This window comes from Mesocricetus auratus, unplaced genomic scaffold (genome assembly GCF_017639785.1).
Source record: "Mesocricetus auratus isolate SY011 unplaced genomic scaffold, BCM_Maur_2.0 Super-Scaffold_100007, whole genome shotgun sequence".
Taxonomy (NCBI): Eukaryota; Metazoa; Chordata; class Mammalia; order Rodentia; family Cricetidae; genus Mesocricetus; species Mesocricetus auratus.
Genome location: NW_024429191.1, coordinates 44,724,489 through 44,750,047, shown reverse-complemented (window position 1 = coordinate 44,750,047; position 25,559 = coordinate 44,724,489). Strand labels below are relative to the sequence as shown.

The following is a 25,559-nucleotide window of genomic DNA, read 5'->3' as shown; positions in this document are numbered from 1 at the left end:
TTAAGGATGAGTTAGATTTGATGTGTTGTATTTAAAGAGAGGTAGCTACATAGTGAACAACTTTTTATTGTTGTTAACTGAGAAACATTTCCTGAAGTAGCTCAATGTTAGCATTTAAATATGTATTTTGGTACAATGAAGAAGGATTGCTTTATTAGACATTAAGTCTACCCTGCAAATAATATTCAGAATTTACTTAGAGTAGCTATACAGAAGTGAACTGGAATTTCTTTTGGTATTATGATACCTCATTTTTCCTTTTGAGAATGCCTTTTCCCAGATTGGTTTTGCTGTGTATAAGAAATGGTGTGTACAGAGTGAGTTCCAGGACAGCCTCCAAAACAATACAGAGAAACCCTGTCTTGAAAAGGAACAAAACAAACAAAGAAAGAAAGAAATGGTGTGTAGGTTGGGCATTGGTGGCCCTTAATTCCAGCACTCGGGAGGCAGAGGCAGGCAGATCTATGTGAGTTCTCAACCTGGTCTACAGAGCAAGTACCAGGACAGGCCCCTAGGCTATACAGAGAAACCCTGTCTTGAAAAACAAAAAGAAAGAAAGAAAGGAAGGAAGGAAGGAAGGAAGGAAGGAAGGAAGGAAGGAAGGAAGGAAGGAAGAAATGGTGTGTATAAAAAAGGTGTCTTCTTGTTGGTCAACTGAAATAATTATCTCAAAGACTTAATCTGAAGATTGACTAAGGTGTAATAAATCAGATTCAACAAGGAACATGTAAAATGTGTCTTTAGACAGTTCCTGATGTGTTAGTGGACATATGTGGACAGTTTTATCTCAAAGCTTTAATTGCACACACTAGGCAAAGATCTATTGCTCATTAATGAGTGTGAGTAATACCATTTGCCTCTCAACCCATGCCAAGATGATTGATCATAGCTGCTTAGGGAGAAGTCATTGTTGGCAGTGAGGTCTCCTGAAGTGTTGTAAAAAGAGGGCAGTTGTCAACTCTTGACTTTGATCAGTATTCTTTACAAATGACATTTATTTAATGTTCCATTAAAAATTTTAAAGTAAAAATTCTAGAACAGATCCATGAAAACAAAAAAATCATAATGTGGAAATGCCCCCCAACATACACATACATATGCACGTACACTCACTCTCACACACACACACACACACACACACACTCTCTCTCTCTCTCACACATTACACACACACACACAGAGTGCAGTACTTAAATTCATTTAAAAATATCAATTACCAGGTGGGCATTGGTGGCACACGCCTATAATCCCAGCACTCGGGAGGCAGAGGCAGGCGGATCTCTGTGAGTTCGAGGCCAGCCTGGTCTACAGAGCGAGTTCCAAGACAGCCTCCAAAACAATACAGAGAAACCCTGTCTCGAAAAAACAAACAAAAAATCAATTACCTTAAATTTGTCATTTTTTTATGTTGGACACAAACTAGTTTTTTGAAACATACAGCATGTTCTCTATTAAAATATTAATTTCTATGCAATAAAATAGCATACTAGAAGTTCCAACTATAGTAATAACTATTCAATAACCTTTACCCATAGCTCTCTCTTGTCCCTATTGCCTCAATATCTACTACTATGTTCTCAGCTTCTGAAGAGAAACTTTTTTCAGGCTCCACAAATGAGACTGTGCAGCTTGCCTGCACAACTGGCTGGCTTGCAGCTCCAACATTGCCTTTATGACCAGTACTTCATTCTTCTTTATGAATGAATAGTATTCCACAGTGTAAATGCACTACATTCTTTTTATCTGCTTTTTAACTGGTGGATATGCAAGTTGTTTTTGTTTGTGGTTATTGTGAACAGCACTGCGGTGAATTTTGAGGTTATTGGCCCATTTTTCTTGATGGTAGGGTAATCATGGAATGAAACAAACATAAAATCACTGTCCTCTAAGTAAAGAAGGTTTCGCTGCATAACTGTCCACAAGGGTTGATTGTAGCAGGTAAATCTCAAGGTTTGAACCCTGTCTATGAAGAAATTATTAGGATTAGATTTCTTAGGGCTAGAGATATTCAGGTCTGGGAGAAACATCTTAGCAGCATCAGGACATAGGTAAGTCAGACAAGGGAGATCCTGGTATGTGGGAAGAGATGAGAAAGAACCAAAGAGGTGTCATACCGAAACTCAGACTTATGGCCTGACGTGTATAGTGAGCAGCACCAGTTGTTAACTATGCGAAGGAAGACTGACATGAGTCATCCACCTAGATCTTTCCACAGTAAATCCTACATGGCCAAAGAGTGTGGGTATTATGTTGGTGTTGCATCCTCTGCTTGAGGAGCTACCTAGGCTAGTCAGGAAAATAATCCAGTTGCTTAGGTTGGATTTTGTACCATACTGCTAATGGTGTGACAGTGTATATTAGGGCTTCAGTAATTTTCTTTTTTGTTGATGATCTGCCTAATATGTCTCATTTTTTTGTATCCTCAACTCTGCTCTTTTGCATTTTCTGTTTTATTCAACTGTTTTAATCCAGGACTGGTCATTTGATCATTTATATTTGGATTTTTACTTCAGTGTCCTTGAACTAGCACCTAGGTGTTTAGTGGGAAGGACAAGGTTCCTCTGGTGACAATATTAGCTGCCCCACAGCTGTTCAACCCTTTCCTACCATCTGCTGGTTATGTGTGTCTGCCCTTGACACAGATGGTACAGATGTGGTATTGTGTAATTTTTCCAGGGAGATGTAAACAAACATTTACCTGAAGTAGGGCATCAGCGACAGACCAAAGAAAGGATAGTACTTGAGCGTAGCTTATAAGATAGTGAACTTGTTGGAGTTGCTATAGGAACATATAAGGTGAGAGATTACTTAGAGGAGTAGGAGGACTTGGGCAGTTGTATTAGAGAAAAGTCCTACCCCAGCTCTTCAAAAAGCTACATTCCTGATGTATATCTTTCAGGCAGCTCAGCCTGCTGTGGAGAGCAGTTGTTACTGTTTATGTATCTCTCAGAGCTATGTGAGTCTACTAACTTTCAGGAGTTTCCTAGGCCTTTTGCATTTCACTTTTCTGAGTCATGTCTTTCCTTTCTCCCAGTTGGAAATACTTCAATTTGAAGGAAAGAGCTTCACATTGTTCTACCTCTTCCTCCAGCTAATTGTTTTTGTTTCCTCCTCCCCACCACTCCAAGTTCTCTGAGACGTGGAAGGGGTAATGGGTATATCTGATTATTTTCTTCCATCTGTCACTGAACATTGGGCTACTGTGCTACAGCAACAGTCATCTACTCTCAAGAGCCTGATTGGCTGTGAATCTGCACTAAACACTGCCCATTGCAAGAAAGAAGTTTCTCTTCATGAGTCACCTAAGCCGACTATAGCAGTGACCTGTGGTTGCAAAAACAAATATTAAGAAGGCAACTGGATAGGCATATCATATCTGTTTAACAAAACAATAGTTTTGTTCTGTTTTCCCCCACATTAGGACCTGTTACTTCCCTAGCCATGGCCTTTTGTCCTAGAATATAATAGCAGATACAAGTTCCCTCTGGTGTAAAGGACCTTAAATCCAGTCAGAAGGCAGTTGGTTGACCCATGACAGTTGTGGAATGCACTACTATGTCAATTAGCACACCTGGTATGGTGGTATAACTCACAGGGTACATAACTGAGCAGCACTGCCAGTGACAGTGAGCCCCTAGCAACCTACATAATGCCTTCCATCACAGCCCTGGTCTGATTCCTCCATGTCTGAGTCAAGGCCCATAGTGTGTCAGCATGGGCTTTTACTTCCAGTTCTGGCATGTAATCAATAGCGTGGCAATAGACTTTATGGCTTGTGGGAGTCAGGGCCTCTCTGGCCAATAACTGTCAAAATGGAAGTACAACTCCTGGTACTGATTTTTCAGCCAACAATGTTATGACTCCTGAGAGTGTCATTTTCTATTCAACAAGGTATTTTCATTTAAACTCCTTAACTATCTTTCTGATACTTTAAAGGTACTCAAGGTTTAGCATTATATAAATGAGCCTTTTTACAGGTAGACAGGATCCCTGAAAGCCTGCTGTCTATTCCAGCCAAATACCAGTGTCTTAGATGGCTAAGAATATTTAAAAAGAAAGATTATCCCATGAAAAGATCGCAATACTTTGTATCTTTCCTTAGGAGACCATATTGAATGGGTGAGATGGCTCAGCCTTAGGTTAGTTCCTGGGACAAACATGGGGGAGAGTGAGAGCCAACTCCCACCAGTTGCCCTCTGACTTTTGTATATACACACACATGAGCCCTCCTCCCCCAGCAAATATAATAAGAAAATATAAAAATATAAATAAAAAATTTTTGGATACAGTAGTGTGAATGAGAAACACCACCTATTTGGCACTCTAATCCACTCATTTTCCACAAGTCATCTATTGACTCAACCTGATATTCTGTGCTTTACTCCACCCTGATGGTCCCTGTGGGACCAGCATACTCTGGCCTGGCTTAATTCCAAGGGAGAGCAAGGCCATGCTGGTGTCAGACTCTGGGTGGCCCTTGATTTTCCATCAGTCACATCTGGATGCTGAAAGGGTGCCAACCCAGGGAAACAGTATACACTCCCAGAGTTATGACTTTTCCTGGGGATAAGAGAACAATTATTCACCCAGATAGGACACCAGCAGCAGACCAGAGAAACAACTCCACCCAAGTGTAGCATGGTGAACCACTGAGTTCATTAGGACTGCTCACGGGAGCATAGGTGAAGGATTACTTATAGAAGCAGCATTGGTGACTCAGAGGCATCCATACCACTGAAAGCCCCACCCCAGAGTGGGTGATGACTCACGAAAGCTGCATTCCTTGAGTTCCCTGCACAACTTGTAGGTGGCAGAGCCTGCAGGAGTCTCCTCTCTGGCAGTTGTTGCTGCTTGTATAACCAAAGGATGGAAGTGTGTAGGAGGGAGCAGCTTATGAATCTTATGAGCTTCAGGAGCTTTCTGAGTCTTTAAGTTCATTTCAAGTTCCTGAGTCTTGCGAACCTTTCTCCTCCTTCCAGGGAGGATGCTTCAACATATGGGAAGACAGGGATGGTAAAAGTACAGTTTGGCTTATTTCTTCACCACCCTGGAAACTGTGCCAACACTTCCGTTAAAAATTTCACCATTGAATGGTTTTGGTGGGTATTGATTGGGGAAGAGTGTTCATCTTTATGTTTATAGTTATGTCTTGCATATTGTTCTGAAGGCCCTAATGTGGTAATGACAGAGGTGACTTCAATGGGGAAGTTCCCTTTTGATATCATAGAGTGTTTTATCAGGCAGTAGAAAGACCATAGTGACAACATTTGATTATGGAAATCTGGATGGGATACAGAATTTGTGGCTGTGTTGCTTGATTCAAGAATGATCTTTATTATCTTGTGATCTTTTTATTGGTCAGATCATGTGGCTAAAATAAGAAATCCATGATTGACTGAGTCGTTACCTTCCTAGTGTTGCTTAGAGGTATGGTATTTCCTGTGCACAGTACAAATGGAGGCAGCCCAAGAGTGGGGAATTCCAGATATGACAAAGCTGCCTCCAGTCAGGCTGGGATTTGAATTACATCTGTGCTTTCTTTGTTGTAGCTCCAAGTTACTGGTTTTCACAGTATGGCTTTTTTTCTTGTAAAAGTTTTACATGAAACTCGATACATCAGTAGAGGTTAGAGGAGGCTAAGAATATAGTAAAGTGGCAGAATGTGTTTAAGCATGCCTAAGGTCCTGGGTTCAGTCTTTACCATGAAACAAACAAAATAAGAGGATGTTGGAACCATGGACAAAGAAGGTTGAAAGCCCTCAGATTATCAGTTCAAAGAAAGAACATGAGAGTTAAAGTTAAGGTAGTTTGGAGATGCTTGTTACAGGTGAATTTTGACCACCCATTGTGTGCTTCAGATCATACTTGAATCTAGTTTTTGAAACTGACCATCTCTTAGTAAACCTATCTGATTTGTAAAACTGAATTATACCCCAGCACATATAGTTATTTGAGGAAAGAAATACTAGGCTTATTATATCTCACTCTCCATGGGAACATCTGAACTAACATTTGGTATATTTCCTAACACTGCTTGCTGTCTTAAGACTTTTCTCCTATCTTTTAGATTTGGATCATTGTCTCTTTTAATGTCACAGGTACAGGAGTGACAACATGATCTTTAGACGTTAGAAACTTCAGTGATAGTCTATATTATGCTGTTTGAATGTACATGATGAATATGCTTAGTGAAGAGAAAGAAGCCCCTTTGTCAAGGCTTACCAAGCTTGTTACATTAACTCTGTTCTCTTCCTATTGTGGGATATTACATATTCTTTCAAGTTCCAGTGCACAGCCAGAATATGTAAAAAGTATCAGGCCCTAGTGTCCTCAATGAAAAAAATGGGAAGTACTAATATTAATTTGTTAATTTGGTCACAGCTAAACGTCACAACCTTTCTTCTGGATTTAGTAACTGCAAATACCCTCATAATAATTTCATACTCAGTAGATAAGATTTAATACTTTTGGACATGAAAACAAATGTATCTTTGATCTGTATTTCATGCTCCTCTCTATACCCCACCTTGTTTTGTATGATATTGCCATCTGTTTGTCCTTGTGGGTTATGGTGCTCTGAGCTGTCTTGGGAATTTAAGTATGTCATCTATATAGAGGCTCTAAGGATGAACTTGTCAGCAGGGATATCAGTTAGTGGAAGACAGAAAATACAAATTCTTACGGTTTTATGTGGCCCAGAGGAAGGCTGTATAGAGTAATAGGGCTATAGCAGGGTGCAGGGCATCTCCTTTTCTAATTTCTTATATGAATTTGCATCTCTAGCTAGTGGGGCATGGTATTGTAGTAGTTTTAGGAGAATGGAGATTTTTTTTTTAAAGAACCATAAAAAGTAGCACTATTCCAAAAGCTAGAGAGCTACACAGTTAATTTATATCTTCTGTGATGATAATGGAACCATTTGGCGTTTCTGATCACATCTACATGCTTATTTTATTGGTGTTTACCTGCTTTTAAATCTTACCAGGTGCTTAAATGACCTTGAATACAAATTTGGACTATTAAAATATTTTTGTCACTCTAAGAATATAATTTCCTCACTGGAAAAAAAACCTTGTATATGAAAGTTATAATTTCCCATTAGTGTTTTAGATGCTTGTTTAAACTATGTTACATTCAGGTAAAGTAAAAATAGAAATAGTTCAAAGATATTTTGTATTAGAAGGAGATGTGAATTGCTTTTCAAGAATGACAGCTATGTTTTTTACCAGGGGCATGTGTTCACTAAACATGGTTAATAAAATAGTGACCAATGAAAAGCTCACAATGGCTATAATAAAAAAAACTTTGATTTTATAGAATTTCCCTATATTTGATTATAAATGAAATCATTTAATCATGAGATGACTTTTTAAAGTGTTTCATGGTCTCTTATGGACATTTCACCTACTGTTTGGGTAAGAAAAAAGAAAGAAGAAAAGGATAAAGGCTTGTGCCGCCTAAGCTAATATCACTCCTACTCAGCTTAAATTTAAAATGTAAATAAGTGAACATTTCTTAGAAACCAGTGTGTGAGTTCCTGGTTGAACATCTGAGCATGGTGAGTGTTGTTTCATCTTTATTTTCTGTTTTCCTATGGCTGGGATTAAAGACAGACTGTGAAGGGAAGGAAAGGTTCTTACTGATGTGTTCAGCTTTTCAGGGTTTTGCTCCCTTGGTATTAGCCCACATTGGCCTCACTTGTTGCAAATTGTGAAAACCTTTCCCATGCTACTGTTCTGATTTCCCTTAAGAATGTGTCCTGGTAGTGACTGTGTTATTACTAGCTCCACACTACTCATTATCCTTAGATATTCTCTAACTTGAGTTATTCATCAAGGCCCTGAATCAGTCATCAACTTGAATGTACTGTTAATGTAGGTATATACTTGTAGTTATTTCTCCTATGGGAGGACCAATAGGCCTCTTGAATTGGTTTAATTTGTAAAGTGTTCACTGAGATAAATGTTACGATTCAACCTCAGAACTTTACATAGTTACTGAACTATGCTTGCTCAGTCCAACATCATTTAGGTGGACTCCCATAGCTGGCTGCTGCTCACCTCTACCTAGTGCTTCTTGAACAGAGTGAGAATGTAAGGAGGTGTTAGTCTAGTGCAGAGTCCCAGGCACACTGGTGTCATGTTGGACCTGAAGCCATCAGCGGTGGTGTTCCTTTTTGTTCAGAGTGAACTGCGTACAGTGTTGCAGATAAGCAGACTCTTCTGCCAGAGCCTGGAGCTGCACAGGAGTTGTCCCCACATTCAAGTTGGCCACAGGGCTGCCACCAGGGATTTCAGTTGGGCCTCTGTGCTGTGGAGTAGCAAGCATCCTTTCTTTAGCTACGGCCAAGTTTTGGAAACCTATTTCTAGAAGTCAGGCATGGGTATGAACTGTTGTGGTTTTCATTGTAATGTTCCTTTTTAAAACTTAGATAATTTTTATAAAAATACAAACTTAGAAAACCTAGGAAGACAAAATTTAAAATCATATGCTCTAATCTTGTGTGTTAGTATAGTTGCATGTACTAATCTACATATGTAGAAAAGATACAAAAGTAATAATTAAGAAAAAAACCTGAATAGTGAGAACTCATCAACTACTACATAGAAATCTCAATCAAAGTGTAGTTTGAGTTTTCTCTCTTGTTTTAAAAAAATTAATTATCAGCTCTTTGTTTTAAATTCTGATATATGGAAATAATGAAATTTCTTTTTTAAAAAAATCACATTCACTATTTTTGCAACCACACATTCCAATTGTATTGTTAAATAGAAATAAATGTTAGTTCAAATAATTACTGATTATTAATTAAAATTGTCTTTGCCATGTTTGTGTTTTGAACAAACACAAATCACAAGTCTGCTCACTTCGACTTTAACAGGTTTCCTTCTGTAGCAAGATGTTAATGTTGATTTAGAAGCAAAGTTGTACTCACTGTGAAAATAAGAGGGAAAGAAGGAAACTGGTCTCATCTCTAAGGGGGCTAGTTGTCTTTTCTGTTTCTCATTCTTACTTTTATCTTTATTTCTATGACAGTGACATTCAATGTAACATTCTAAATCAAAGTCAAAACATTTCCTTTTATATGAAACACTGTAGCTAGCAAGTATGCATTTTAATTAAATACATTTAAAAATATATTTGGAATATATGGGATGGATGCTGATGTAGTGTCAAAACATAAAACTGAGAGAACCCACTTCTGTTCTTTAACTGCTTGTTCTCGTGTCACATGGAATACTCTTTTGTATCTCTGCCTCTGGCTTCTCTTCTGTAAAATGGGCTCAAGAATTTAATTGACTGCCTTCACCCTTTGCAAGAACATTGAGGACAGATACCTTGAAGTCTTGGAGGACAAAATGCTACCTTGTGTATTTTTTGATACTAACTTACCTTGTAAGTATGTGCTTTGTGTTGTGTACAGTGACACAGTGTGACATTGTGAACTTCTTTATGAGAATAAAAGTTCTTTGCATGCTTTAATGTTAAACTATACTTCTGTTATTAATGTTTTGTTTTTCTGAACTTGATTCTGTTCTATCTTACTAGTGCAGTAGGGAATGTTCATCTGAAGCCTATGTATTTTATAGTGTTCTGGGTGGGAGGCAGAGTATAGATGTTTTCTGACAGTCTTAGAAATGTGCAGAGTTGTACAGTTTGGTTAGGACTCTGCTCCAGGTCTGCAGTGTACAAAGGACTGTCTTTTCAGCTTAGGAACAAGCTAAAGGAATCCTCTGTTTCTCCATTGTAGGGTTTCCCACTGATTTCTGCTAACCCACATGCCAAACCACTAATAAAAAGCCAGAGAGAGCTTCCTGTTTTTAATGTAGAGGAAGTTCGCTGAAGGAAGACCCCAGTCAGGACCCAGTCAGGATTTCAAAGGCTTGGATACTCATGTTTGTGCTCCCATCCCGGTCCTCACTTTTTTTTTTTAATCCCCAGACTGTTAGTTCCATCACAATCTAGTGACTGAAGTTGCTAGGTAGTTAATATTGTTGTTGCATTGGATGCTAGAGTCCATTCGGTTAAAAATATATGTTGTGAAGCTACCTATAATTATTCCTATGTAAACTTCTATACTCTATGATTTTCTTTGTATTTGCATGTGGGCATAATTCTCAGAGCCTAAGAGCATTGTTGTGTAACCCCCACCATCATCAGTGAATGTGTGGTCCAGAGTCCTGTGCCCTTAAAAGAATTCCTAAGTGCTTTTTGTTGAATGTTCTGTGAGCAGACTTACAAATTATAAAGTAAAAGAAACATGATAATTTTCCTGTCTGGTTAATATTGTGAAGTTTGGCAATTTTCAGTGCTATGGTAAAGGTTTTACTCAAGTTTCTAAAACTGTTCTGTTTGTATGACATCTGTTATCATTCTTTTCCAGAGAATACGGTCAACCGTGGATGAAAAAGAACAAAAACAACTTCTCATGGATTTGGATGTAGTAATGCGGAGTAGTGATTGCCCATACATTGTTCAGTTCTATGGTGCACTCTTCAGAGAGGTATGGGTAAACTGCGTTTTAGCTGATAAATGCATATCTAATTTGGATGTGTAAGAAATTGGCAGGATTCAATTCTGATCTTCAGCAAAGTGACCCATTAACAAGGAAGTTGTCTTTCAGTATTTTAGTACAGAGTCATTCAAGTTAACCTATAGATTATTCTTTCTACTTAGGATTTCTTTGGCTACTCATTTATTTGCTTTTGTTTTGCTTTTCTTTCTAGTTCTAGGGAGGAATGCCAGTGAAAATTGGATCACAGCTTCTTGTTTTTGTTTTTGTTTTTGTTTTTTTTTGGTTTTACAAGACAGGGTTTCTCTGTATTGTTTTGGAGGCTGTCGGTCCAGCCCGGCCTCGAACTCACAGAGATCTGCCTGCCTCTGCCTCCCGAGTGCTGGGATTAAAGGCGTGCGCCACCACCGCCCGGCTGGCTCACAGCTTCTTACATTAAAGGATGATTATCCTCTATACAAATGTGAATATTTCTGTATATTTATGGTTACTACTTCTGAATTCCATAGGCTTTCTATTAAGAATGTGGCACATCAGTGTGTTAGTACTTCAATGTAGATTTTTAAAAATCAGTATGCTTAAATTTTTTTGGTTTGTGATGAAATGGGTGTCATGGTGATATTTTTATTTTTTAAGAAATAAAATTTTAATTGAAATAGACTTATATCACTTCCCCCCTTCCCTTTCCTTCCTGTAATCCCCTTTGTGTGTATATTGCATTACACTTTGTTCTTATTTGTCCCACCCATCTTAGTTGGGCTTTTTTTTTTTATTACTGTGAAGAGACACCATGACCACAGCAAATCTTACAAAGAAAACATTTAATTGAGGTGGAAGCTTACAGTTTCAGAGGTTCAGTTCATTATTATCATGAAGGGAAGCATGTTGGCATATAGGTAGATGTGATGCTGACTACATCTTGACCAAAAGGCTGCAGGAAGTCAACTAACTGTCACACTGAGGGAATTTTGAGCAAAAGAGACCTCAGAGCCCACCCCCACAGTGACATACTTCCTCCAACAAGCCCACACCTCCTAACAGTGCCTTTCCCTTTGGGGGCCATTTTCTTTCAAACCAGCACTGCCTCCTGCTGAAGACCTTCTGTTTTCAGTGGCCACCTTTCCTGCTCTCATGCTAGCGTTTTGTACACCTTCTTTTTCACTTAATTCCCTCCTTCAGACCTCCCCCAGTTCCGTTTTTACCTTCATGTCATCTGTGTGTCTGTATAAATGTATACATATATGTTTATATGTGTGTATGCACATGTGTGTATTATATATTCTGCATGTAGCAGAAAATATGTAGTATTTGTCTTTCTGAATCTGGCTCATTTTGCTTCGTATGATTATTTCCTGTTTCATCCATTTTTCTGCAAAAGGTATAATTTCATTTTTCACAAAGTAATAATATTCCATAGTGTGTGTGTGTGTATGTACCACATTTTAAAAAGTCCATTCATCTGTTGGTAGACATAAAGGCTGGTTCAGTACTTTGACTGTTGTGAATGTTCTAGCATCTTTGATGGGCCGATTTAAATCTTTAGATGTATACCTAAGAGTGGTTATGGCTGAATCATGTGATAGTTGTGCTTTTAGTGCTTTTGAGGGGCCTCTCTACTGATTTCCATAATGACTGCACAAGTTTGTAATCCTACCAGCAATCTATAAGAGTTACTCTCTATGTCTCCATTGGCATTTGTTTTCTTCATGAGAGTTATTTTGATGAGGTGAGATACAATCTCAAAGCAGTTTTAAGTTGTATTTTCTTGATAGATAAGCATTTTGAAAACTGCTTTACAAATGTTTTTGGCCATTTGTATTTCTTCCTTTGAAAATTTTCTATTCATTAGCTTCCTTATTGATTGGATGATCTTGTTTTGTCAATTATATCACAGGCAAGACTTTCCCCCATTTTGTAGGAAGTCACTTTGTTGTATTCATGGTTTTCTTTGGTGTATAGAACTTTTTTTAATTTCCTGTAATACCATTTTTCAGTTTTAGAATTGCTTCCATGCTTCTGGAGTCCTTGTTAAAAAGGCCTTGCCTGCACCTCTGCTTGGAATGTTCAGCTTTTTTCCCTCTAGCAGCTGTAGGTCGTAGACTAAGTCTGTTTTGGTGTGTGTGTGTGTGTGTGTGTGTGTGTGTGTGTGTGTGTGTGTGTGTGTGTGTGTGTGTGTGTGTATGTCAGGAGGTCTGGACCTTATTTCCTTATTTTACATTCAGTATGCAGTTTACCAGCACTATTTGTTGAAGAGGCTTCCTTTGTAATTTTATTTTTTAACACATTACACTTTTGTCTTAAGATTTGGTGGCTCTAGCTGTCTGGATTTATTTCTGGGTTCTGTCTTGTAAACCATTAGTCTCTGTGCAGTACCCCTACTGTTTTTGTCATTGTGTCTCTGTTCGTATAGTTTTAGATCATATATTATGATGCCTCCAGCATTGTTTCTTCTTTTCAGTATTGCTTAGTATTATTTGTTTGTTTTATTGTTTTTCTTTTCTTACTACTTTTATGTGGAATCCCACTAAAATTTGGATGGGACTTTCCTGGTTAGGGTTACTGTTGCTGTGATGAAACACCGTGACCAAAAACCAGCTTGGGCAGGAAGGGATTTAATTTCATTCACAGTTCCATATAACAGTTCATTATCAAAAGCAGTGAGGGCAGGAACCCAAGAAGGGCAGGAACTTGGGGGCAGGAGCTGATACAGAGACCATGGAGGGATGCTACTTAATACTGACTTGATTCCCATGGCTTGCTCAGCCTGCTCTCTTATAGAACCCAGCTTGGGGTAGCCCCACCAGCAATGGGCTGGGCCCTCCCTGATCAATCATTAATTAAGAAATTGCCTTGTAGCCTTGTTTTGGTTAGGGTTTTGCTAGATATTTTATTTACTTTTTGCAATTGATGAATGAGGGCTGTTTTTGTTTGTTTGTTTTTATTTTGCCCACAATTTCTTTCTGGGCAAGTTCATGAAAAGACAAATAAGTTTTACATTCATAGTAGATGCAGCATACAGTTTATGTCTTAGTGCTGTAAAGAGATACCATGACCAAGGCCACTTTTGGAAGAAAGAGTTTATTGAGGCTTGCTGTTTCAGAGGGTTAGAGTCCATGACCATCATAGTAGGGAGCGCGGCAGTAAGCAGAAGGCAGCAAGAGCAAACTGGGAATGGCATGGGCTTTTGACCAGTGGCATACTTCCTCCAACAAGGTCATTCCTCCTAATCCTTCCCAAATATTTCCACTAACTGGGGACCCAGTATTCAAATATCTGAGCCTTTGGGAGCCATTTCATCCAAATCACCACAGCCACTTTACTGTGATTATCAGATCTAGAGTTTTCTGGTGGAGTCTGTAGGATCTTTAAAAATAGGATCATGTCAGCTAAGCATGCCTTTAATCCCAGCACTTGGGAGGCAGAGGCAGGCCGATCTCTTTGAGTTTTAGGTCTACAAATTGAGTTTTAGGACAGACAGGCTACACAGAGAAACTCTGTCTCAAAAAAGGGAGCTGGATTATGCCATTTATAAATAGGGATTGTTTGACTTCTTCCTTTATTACTTGTATCCTTTAAAATTTTTTTCTTGTCTCATTGCTCTAGCTAAGATTTTCAGTATTACATCAAATGAGAGTGGACACCCTTGTTTCTTTTCTAGGTGTTAGAGCAAATGCATTCAGTTCTCTTAATTCACAATAGTCTTGGCTATAAGTTTGTTGTATATATCTTATATTGTGCTGTATTATTTGTGCTTCTAACCCTAGTTTCTTTAGGGCCTTCATCCTCAAGGAATGTTAGACACTGTCAAAAGCCTTGTGTGTATCTATTGAGATGATCATGTAAATTTCTCCTTGAGTTTTATTAATGTGCTGTATTATTTTATTGTATGAGGTGGCTTGAGTGAGAAATGTCCCTGGTAGGCTCAGATATTTGACACTTGGTTTCCAGTTTCAGTTGGTGGCATTGTTTGGAAAGTTATATTGCATTCTCTACTTCATGCTTGTACTTAAAGATACAAACATTCAGCTTCCTGTTTCTACTGCTACTTACTACCATGATACGTTCTTGGCCTTCTAGACCTGTAAGTCCAAATAAACTTCAGGAATTGTCTTGGTTTGGTGTTTTATAATGACAACAGAAAAGTAGTATGCACAGGTGTATGTGTGAAGCGATCCTTACATTACTGGAGTGAAACCAGCTTGATATTTAGGGGTTCTTGAATTCAGTTTGCAAGTATTTTGTTGAAAACATTCTGTGTATATGTAGGTTAGTGTTGTTGTAATGTCAGTTTTGTAGAATGGATTCTTTCTATTTTTTGGAGCAGTCTAAGGACACTAGTGCTGGCTCTTCTGAAAAAGCCTGGTCAAATTCATTAGTCAGTCTTTCCTCTCCTGGGCTTTTCCTTATTGGGGGATTTTATTACCACTTCAATTTTATTGCTCCTTTTAGATCTGCCTAGTTGCTCTTACCTTCTTGATTTAATTTTGGTAAGTCATATATATCTATTAATTATATTTCCTAGATTTTCTAGTTTTTGAGAATATATTTTTAGCCATGCAGTAGTGGTTCACAGCTTTAATCCCAGCACTTGGGAGTCAGAGGTAGGCAGATCTCTGCGAGTTCAAGGCCAGCCTGGTCTACAAAGAGAGTTCTAGGACATCCAGGACTATTACACAGAGAAACAATACACATTTGCATATATGTATATATGTGTATGTGTGCATATATGTAATTTATGTTATGTTTTCAAAGCAATTTCTAGTGATCCTGTATCATTGTCATATGTTGTACTATACCCCTTTCCAATTATATTAATTTTAATTTTCTCTAGTTAGATTGACTAGGGTTCTGTCAGTTTTATTAGAGAACCCACTTTTTCCTGCCTGCCTCCCTGCCTGCCTCCTTTCTTCCTTCCCTCTTTCCTTCCGTGTGTGTGCCCACACACCTCACTCTCTCTCTCAGGCAGGTTTTGTCTATATAGCCCTGGCTGGCCTGGAACTCACTTTGACCTCAAACTCACATCTACCTGCCTCTGCTTTCTGAAGTGCTGGTTAGTGTTAATGGTGTGGCCACTATACCAGGCAGAGCTAACTTTTTCTTTGATTGTTTCTATATGTAATTCGTTTTTTTTACCTTGACTTTCATTATGCATTGATGAATAATGTTCTTGTTTTTATGAGACGTCAGAATGTACTAAGCTATTTATTTGTGATTGCTGTAATTTTTCTTTCAGTGTAACTACTCATAGCTATATATTTTCCTCTTAGAAGAGCAGGAGGTGTATACTGAAATTCTGGCCAGCTGCTTTCATTTTCATTTGGTTCCAAAAAGCATCTGACTTCCTTTCTGATTTCTTCATTGGTACACTTCATTCCAGAAAGTACTGTACAGTCTCTTGAGTATTTGTTTCATTTTGTGCCTTTTCTGGCCATTGATAGTTTATTAGTTTTTCTTCTGATTTGATAATGTCTAAGTTGTTATTTTGATTTTTTTCTTGTTTGTTTTGTGAACACTTGCTTTGTGAATTAGAATGTGTTCTATCATAAAGAAAGTTCCCTGGGCTGCTCAGATTCCATAGCTGTTGTATGGAAGATTCTAGAAATACCTATTAAGTTCATTTTATCTGTGGTGGAGTTTTTATTTGCTTGAATTGTTAGGGTCTTTTGGCAACATTTTATAGTTGGTTGTTGTATTTGTCTTTTTCCTGTATCATTAGATCCACTTCTGTGTGGATTTCATCATCTTCTACCTTTGTTTCCCAGTAAACACACATTCAGGAGTTTCTTGTTTTGTGTTCCAGGCACCTTTGGCTTAAACATGACAGTGTTGTTACTGTCACTCCTCTTCCAGGCAGCTCAAGTGGTTTTCCTCCCATTCTGTCCCCTCCTTCCTTTTCCTTCTTTAAGCTTGGCTCATGGTTTTGCTGGTTTTAAAAACTGTGCACAAAAGGAGGTGTCAGAGAGAAAGAACTTTGCTTGCTGTGTACCTTACAAACTGCAAGTCTGAAGAGTCTGTCTTTCCTCATCTTCAGTTCTCAGTTCCTTCTTCCCTCCTGTTGTTGGTCTGCTCTGACCCCAACTCCCATCCACACAGTAACTGTTGCTTTTAAGCACATTTAACCTGTGTGAACTCATGTGACTTTTATTATAGTCCATAAAGGGTGGTGGTGGGCAGTCTCATTTCATAGATGAGGCAGGAAGAGTCCAAGGTATATATAAGCAGAAAAGTGTCAGGCCTTCCATGCTCTCAGTAGAAGGGATCTTTCCACCCTTGAAATTACTATTTGCAGGTGGTGGTCTGAGTGCACTGTAGTTTTCTCTTAATAGAAAGCTGTAGTAAATCTACTGAGAAGGAGTCATTAGATTAAATTAAAATTAAGTTTGTGTTTTTGGTGCAGTTTTGATTTTTCGGGGAGAACTATTCTCTTAGAACCCTGTAGAAAGGTAACATTGAAGAAAGGCAATGCAAAGGTTCATTGGGTCAAATATGCCTTAAAAATATGTTCCCCAGTCACTTAGTGACATAAATGTCCTAATCCTATTACTCTTTTTAGTGTTCTTTAGTGTATGCTCTTCATACTTGAGACTTAAATGTGCTTGTGCTGTGTTTGAGGCCTAACTGAAGAAAAGACCCAGGAAAGCTGTGTTCTACTCATAGCTAGTGAATATTTTTACCTTAAGGGGCAGTAAAACAGGAGAGAGAAGGCTAGAAAATCTTTGAAAGTAAAACTATCCATAAATTAGTAGTAGCATAAAAGCTTTTGAAGATTCTCTGCTTTGGTCAGTGCTTTATACCCTGTTCTAATGGACACAGCTGCTAGTTCCTTAAGTGCTAAGGCCCTGCACTTTCTCATACCTTTCCTCCTACCTCCATGACCAGTGTCAAGAAAAGGAATTTAAGATACTCTTCAGTGTTGTACACCATTTCCTTTTTTGAGTTGTTCAGAGTTTTCTAGTTTTTGTTATTTCTTTCTGTAGTTTATGGGATATTAAAGATGTATTACTATTCATGGGATGGTTCTATAAAGTCAATATGGCTACAGTAGGTTCACCTTACTTGCAGGAAGTGCATCCCAAGATAGCCAGTGGATTCCTGAGACCTCTGATATTACCAAACTCTTAATATTTTTTTTGCACATATACCTGTGAAAAAATCCAACATAATATTGGCACAGTACGTGATAATCATAATTACACTAAATGTAAGATGTAATGATTATAATACCTTAGGAATACCTGAAGCATAATACTGTAATACTGTGACAGTTGATCTAATAACTCACTATAGAAGCATGGCTATATAGGGTGAAATGGGGACTCGCATCAGTGGTGGGACTGGGAAGACAGCACAGGGTTTTCTCACCTATGCAGATAAACACACAATTTGAAACTTAGGAATTGTTTATCACCAGAACACTGATCACAGTGACTGCAAGAAAGCAGAGACTTCTTCCTGTGTCTCTCATAAAATTGCTTTCCTATACTGTCTTAATTGTTGCCAGTATTTATTTCCTGAAGACAGAATAATACATGAACAGTTGTACTGTATTAGTCAGTAGTGCATGCTGCATCCAGCAGACAGGGAAAAGGAACACTGAGCAGGCTGATTCATCTCACCAAGAAGACTTCTGATCTGAACAAGGTGGCATTTACTATTTCCTTTTAGGTTTCTAATTTGAGAAGTTTTGCTTTTGCAAGATAAACTTTTCTGTCAAGGAGAAAGGATAGTTTTCCATATATTTCCAAATTTTATTCTCAGTTATGGTAAAATTTGAAATTTTCATCAAAGCACAAAAATTTTCTGTGTAAAAAAGAATGGGTAAAATGGGGCTGAAGAAGCCAGGCGTTGGTGGCTCACACCTTTAATGTCAGCACTTGGGAGGCAGAAGCAGGCGGATCTCTGAGTTCAAGGACAGCCTGGTCTATAGAACGAGTTCCAGGACAGCCTCCAAAGCCACAGGGAAACCCTGTCTCAAAACAACAAAAAAAGGGCTGAAGAGATGGCTCATCAGTTAAAAGCATTGACTGCTCTTATAGAGGACCTGGGTTCAATTTCTTATACACAATTTTCTATAGTCCTAGTCCCAGGGAATATGGCACCCTCTCCTGACCTCAGAGAGTACTGCATTCTCACATACAAAGACATACTTTAAAAAAAATAATAAATTAATTTAAAACAAAGAATGGGTAGAACAGGCTCTAGCCACATAATTATGTTTAAACCCAGATAGGATATCCTTCCTGGGATATTAATGATAAATAAAAAATGATCATGAGTTGGAGGATCAGTATAAAAGCAGAGAGAGGTGTCTTCCTTAATTCTGTTTCTGTCCTAACTAGGAGGATTTTAGTGGTGACAAGCATTTGTTGTTTTACAGGGTGACTGTTGGATCTGTATGGAGCTCATGTCTACCTCGTTCGATAAGTTTTACAAATATGTATATAGTGTGTTAGATGATGTTATTCCGGAAGAGATCTTAGGCAAAATCACTTTAGCAGTAAGTATCTGGCTTTCATACCCCTGATGTGTAACTGTGTGAAGTTGCTGGTATTTGTGATTGCACATGCTTTTGGATTATTGCCTTCCTGAGAATATCATTTTTAGTAGGATAAGATAAAAAGTTACTTCTGTGCTATAATTAACACAATAGGTCTGAAGAACACTTTTAAAAATGTGGTTTGTGAATACTACAGTGTTGTTCTATTCCAAATCTGAAAGAGCTGTAACAGACTGGTTTAAGTAAAACTATAAATACAATTTTATATGTATTTCTTCTGTTTTTTTTAAACTATCTTATGTAGATTATATGCCCTAAGCTAATCAATGGCAGAAGTCTTGTTGAAGCCCTTTAATTGAAGCTTTTAGACAAAGTTATGTTTTGCTATGGGTTAAGACCAACGATTATTGAGTTTAAGCCATTTAAAATGTTGGCTTGCAATTTTAGTAGCTAGCCTTATGATTAATTTGATCACTTAGTTTTTACCAGAAGACCAAAAAGTGAAAGAGTTCTTTTCTTTTGTTAAATATGTGTTATGGTTTGAAAACTGAATTTACAATCACTTATTTTCTTGTTCTCATCTTTTATTTGAGGAGTGTATACAATTTATTTTATATAGAAAAAGGCAACTTATTTTTTTATGAAGCAAAATTAATAAGATATTAGAATCCCTGAGCCAGAGATACTTGTCTAGTTAGTTGTTGTGTGAGCTAAATTATACTGTGGTTGTTTCTAATTTCTTTCAATCACTCCTTTCCCCATTTTAGTTTGTCAGTTGCCAATTTTGTGATTTCTAAAGCCAGTGAAACTGATTTAAAAAATATAAATAATTTCAGTTGTAAGAGATGTGTGTATCTAGTAGACTTTTAAAATTTTTATTAAGCCGTAGTTAATAAGTTACTTTGAGACTGATAATTTTGTTAAAATTTTGTTCACTGACAAATTGATTAACTTTAAATTTTTATGAGCTAGCTAAGTTTTAAGGTATATGTATAATACTAAAGAGTAAACTGGGTTGAACTAGAAACTTATTTATTGCTCAGATGAATATGTAAATCTCACACTGGTCATTTGTTTAGCTACCCCTTCATTGTACCAAGCTACTATTGTCTTGGAACTTGTCACTATTCACAATATTAGAATACAATAGTACTATACATTAGATTAGTACTGTAGTACTATACAATAATAGAATAATCATAGTAGCTAATGGTGAGTGAACATTATTTGTGTTGAGCCAAGATTCTATAACATAATTTTCTTGTTAACTCTGCGATAATTAATATCCAATCTTTACAGATGGTAAATCTGAAAGCATTGAAATATTAATTTTCTTTGGTATTTACAGTTTTAAGTTGTTGATGGTCAGAACCTCTTCAGCTTCATCTCATAATCCCACTGTAAACTACAACATAATAGGGTGGTTGTGAAATTTCAACAACAAATATAAAATTATCATGTATTATAATATATATCGTATATACATGAATAATTAGTACATGCATCTTTGTGTTTTTCAGACACTTTATGTATCTGTATGTATTAAGCACATTTTAAACTACTTTCTATGAGGTCTCTTGCTAAGTAATAGACCAGTGAACACATAGGAAGTTTTTCAGATAATACAAGGTGGTATTTTCTACATTTCTCATATAATTCCTCTGACAGTAAAGGCTTGACTTTTCTTTGTTCCTATCCTTCCTTCCTCCCCTTCCTCCCTCCCTCCCTCCCTCCTCTCTTTTTCAAAACAGCAAATGTGTTGGCCTATTGTCAAGTTTCTGTTGTCTCCCTTTCTGAAGAAGCCTGTGATTTCTAATCATGAGTAATGTGACCCAGGACAGGCTAAATTGCTGCTGGCTGAGCAGATATGCTGGATCTGCAGAACGTACTTCAGGGGTTTAGTGAATGAGTGTAAGGAACTGAAGGTTTATGAAAATTATCACCATCATGGATAGTAGAACCAGTCCAGTGAACTTGTACCATTTTTATGATTGTACATGTTTGAGGTACAAAAACAATACAACTTTTTAGTGATTTAAAATGTAAGTCATGTTACTGTTTTCTTAATCGTTAGAGAGGACCATGTAAAGGCAACTTTTTCTATGTAAAATTATATGCCATCATCATTCAAAATACAAGATAGCATTTGGAATGCTAGGCTGAGAAAGCGTACAGGGGACTGTGGATGCTATTACTTGTGATAGGCTGTTTGGCTGTTTTATTAAAAACACAAGTCTTTATCCCACTTCTTTTTTTTCCTAGACTGTGAAAGCACTAAACCACTTAAAAGAAAACTTGAAAATTATTCACAGAGGTGGGTATGGATTGCTTTCTGTAGCATAGGAGTCAACTCTTTCTCCTTTTATTAGTTAAACATTTTTTAATGAAAACTTCCATAATACTATATAAACTTACATGGAATATCTGTGTTTGTGACCAACAAAACAAAACAAACAAACAAAACATCTAATGGAACAAACACGGAGAAAACCCAAAAGCATCAACTTTCTCTTCCCTGGGATTCTTTAAATTTCCTCTAACTTAGTAAATGTATTGGGCTTAAAATTACATTTTGCTACAGATTATTGATTTAGTTAGAAATAGTTACTGTTGATAATGAAGCCTCTTTGTGCAGTTCAAATGTGCCAATAAAAATTAATAAAAGGGTAACATGAATGGCTAAAAATAATCACTCACTGCCCAGTGTAGTTGATGACTACATACAGTCAGTCAGAGTGGCTGTGCAGACATCCAAAGAAGAATCTGAGCAGACAGCACCTTAAGGCATTTCTCCCCCATTTCTGGGAATTGAACGCAGGTCCTGTGCATGCTGAACAAGTGCTCTCTACCACTTAGCTATACTCCCCACCCCTATACTCAAGCATTTTAAAACCATGGTATTTCTCATATGAAATGTTTCTTCTCACTTTAGTGCATGTTTATAAAAGAGATTTAAAATTCACATTATAAACTGAAACACTAAAACATGACTTCTTTCTAAAGCATTGTCTGGCATTAATGACTACCTTAGCTCTCAGTGTTGCTTCTAGACCCAACAGTGTCCTGAAGAAAGGACTCTCACTTCCTGAATGGCATAGGCAGCAGGGGTTTTTTCTTTATATGTTTGTATTCTATGTCACATTCACTAGAATTGTCCCCTGCTCTAAGAGCATGAGACTTACCCTGATAAAGCTGAAACTAGTCAGGAGCCATATTTGGAAGTGTAGATAGAAGCCTTGCCAAGATCCAGGTCCTACGAGAAGGATGGGAGCATTAGAAATGGGTGTTTTTGAGAGGTGATCCTCTGACTCTATTATCATGGGGGAGCTTTTCTGGACTTTTATTTATATATAGAGAGAGATGTTTTCTGTGTCTCAATTTGTTAAGTTTTCCATGATACCGACAATGAAATAGAAGGATTATGATAGAAATAGAGAATTGGTGAGCATAGGGGAAATTTTGACAGTTATCTCTTTGACACATTTGTAGTGATTATTAGTGAAGAGGAGCTTTGGCTCTCTGCACACTGAGCAAAGGAACAGCAGTTCTGAAAGTCATAGAAATGAATCCAAGGGAAAGTTGGTTGGGAGTAATTGGAGAAAGCCACTTAAGATCAGAAGACCCTGAGAGGGGCTGAGAGTTGGCTCAGCAGTTAAAAGTACTTGCTGCTCTCCCGAGGATCCAGATTCTGTTCCCAGCACCCACACTGGGCGGCTCACGGGCTCCTGTAACCCCAGCTCCAGGGGATCTGATGCCTTCTGGCCTCTCAGGGTCTCTCCTCACATACTTGGCCTACACTTAGACACACACACACACTCACACACTACACACTACACACCATGCATGCACACATAAAAGTTAATCTTAAAAATCTTTTAGAAATAATTGTAGTTTTGAGAATAAATAATTTCCTTTAAAGTAACTTTCATAAATTAAAGGTATACTCAATGAAATTGTTGGTTCATGACTGTTATATCTTATACTTTGTTGTGTAATTGTTGGCATCGTTTGAAAATTAGCTTAGTATATTGTCTGATAAAGTTCATTCCTCATTCTGACTGCTGAAAAAACCATGATTTGTTTGTGTTTTATACATGTGAAGATGTTAAGAGAAAATGTCTTTGAGCTTGTTAAATTGTAATGGTGAAAGGACTTTGACTGTTACCTTACAGTTCTAGTCTCTTTCTAGTTTTATGGACAATATCTTAACTCTGTAGCCCAGGTTGACCTCAAACTATTGGTACCCTTCCCCCAACACTGTTACAAGTGCTGGGATTACAGGGATGAGACACCATCTTTGGCCTTGGTTATTGATAGTGAAGTTCTGTTTCTTGTATATTTGAATTTAAGGATTCAAAATTTTCAATAGTTTTAACTATAGTACTTAGAGTTGCTTGATTGACCAGTTGTATACTGAATGGCACACATCTCTTGCAGATATCAAACCTTCCAATATTCTTCTGGACAGAAGTGGAAATATCAAGCTCTGTGATTTCGGCATCAGTGGACAGCTTGTGGACTCCATTGCTAAGACAAGAGATGCTGGGTGTAGGCCGTATATGGCAGTAAGTGTGCAGCCAAGTCTCTTCCTTATCAGTCATCTCATAGAGAGTCTGTGTCCTTTGGTGCTAGGTGTAAGGGATCCGCATTCAGCCATGCAGCTTCATTGTGTTGGAATATTTCTCTCCCTAAGCATTTCCAAGCTTAAGTTTTAGCTTCTGGAAACGTTGCTAAATTATTTTGGTGCACTCTTGTATACACGTTAATCCACTTGTTTGGCATTCAGCATTTATAATCTTTCCTGATTTTTGTTTCGTTATATTAAGCTCACCCAATCAACCATGTGATAAATTGTCTATCTTTGTGTTCCTTCTGTCTTTTGTACTTTCTCGCCCATAATAGATAATCAGAATCAGTTGAGAGATGTATGTTCTAGGCCACAACAGGATGCTGTTACAAGCTGCAGAAGAGTAACTTGGTGCAGGAAGGCAGTTGCTGGCAGAATGCAGTGTGTTTTACAGAGTATGAAGCTGTGCTCCAATTGTGATGTCTTACGTCAGGAATGGATGCAACACAGTGATAAATGCAAAGCTAGAGGCCTTAGGTATTTAGCAGGAAGCAGCTTGTCCCTCAGGAAGACAGATGGATACTATCCCTTCAGAGCTCCCTGATTGCCTTATCCTTGTGAATTTGCATGACCTGTTCCACAGCTCATATTTTAGACTGCATTGGATTTGTGTTTGTTGTATATATTTTACTTTTTTCCCCCTGGGTGCCAATTTTTTCCTTTAGTGTCCATGATCCTTTAGAGGAACCCACCATGCTCCTATAAGTGATGATAAAATTTTCTGTTGTTTATTGAACCTTTTCTGTCACTCTGTTTCAGTATTGTAGCCATTTGAAATCATCATTGATGGGGCATGAGGCCGTGGTGCATGTGGAGGTCAGAGGACCCCTTTATGGAGACAGTTCTCTCTGTCCACCTGTACTTAGATTCCAAGAATTGAACTGAGGTGGCCAGTCTCACTCAACAAGTGCTTTTACTCACTGAGTTATCATGCCTCCAAGAACCTTTTTATAATAAAGATTAGCTAAGAGTTGAATAAAGTTTTTCCTCCATTGTTTCCTTCATGATTGCATCTATAAGTGTTATGAAAATTTTAAGTCAGAACAATCACAAGCTAGGTGCTTAAGATTTTCTAGCATGCTCTGGATAGATGGGCTTGGTGCCTCCTCAGATTTCATATTCATTCAAAATCTTGAATATATTTTCTTCCCCACATCACTTGGAAGTCAGTTTGCTATCAATTCTGTTTCTTACCTCAGTATGTGATCATATGAAACAGTGCTACCTGTTCTTTGCATGTTTTATCTTGCTGCATATACATGGGCTTCATGTTTGGAAAGTATTACATATGAAATGTTTCAGTATTGACAGTATTTTAGAATTATTGTATTGTCAGTAACCTAAGTTTATTATATTTCTTTCATTCACTTTTTCTACAAACAAAAATGTAAAAGTGTGTGTATAGATAAAAAGACATTTTCTTTTAGAGTCTGATCTTTGTGAATGTTGTCTCACTTGATAGATGCAATTCAGAAAATCCTATTTTCATGTTAGTTAGAAACAAATGACATAGCAGATTCAAAGGCAAGAAATAAAAATGATTAGACACATTTGATTACTACCATAATTGACACATTCAGTAACTGTATAGCCCAGAGAATAACTGAGCATATTACCTGGCTCAGAGCTGGTTTATTGCTAAGGTTAGCTGGAGCAATTTTCCCTGTGACAGTATGATTTTATTGTTGTTCTTGTGGTAACAGAACACCTAAAGCTGAGTACTTGTAGGGAAAGAATGTTGAACTTGTAGTTTTAGAGGCTGAAAGTTGAAGACTGAGTGGCTCTCATCTATTTGCTTCTGGTGAGAGCCTTTGGCTTTACCATAATATGGCAGAGGAATGGAACGGGAATTATCTGCACACAGAAAGGGCTAAAAGGCCATTTTATAATAACCCGCTCCCAGAAGACCTGACTTAAGAGCC

General features: G+C 37.7%; 1 protein-coding gene across 10 annotated transcripts in view; it reads left to right on the top strand.

Moving 5' to 3' along the window:
• Positions 1-25,559, top strand: part of Map2k4 (mitogen-activated protein kinase kinase 4) — a 93,423-nt gene that overhangs the window by 53,672 nt on the left and 14,192 nt on the right. For 9 of the 10 annotated variants that reach the window (XM_040748867.1, XM_040748868.1, XM_040748874.1 and 6 more), the window contains 4 exons: positions 10,385-10,504; positions 18,891-19,010; positions 21,273-21,324; positions 23,448-23,575. In XM_040748867.1, the coding sequence (XP_040604801.1) occupies positions 10,385-10,504; positions 18,891-19,010; positions 21,273-21,324; positions 23,448-23,575 (420 nt within the window). Of the gene's footprint in view, positions 1-8,788; positions 9,397-10,384; positions 10,505-18,890; positions 19,011-21,272; positions 21,325-23,447; positions 23,576-25,559 lie in introns of those variants that run through there. The other variant, XM_040748875.1, reaches the window with a different exon arrangement.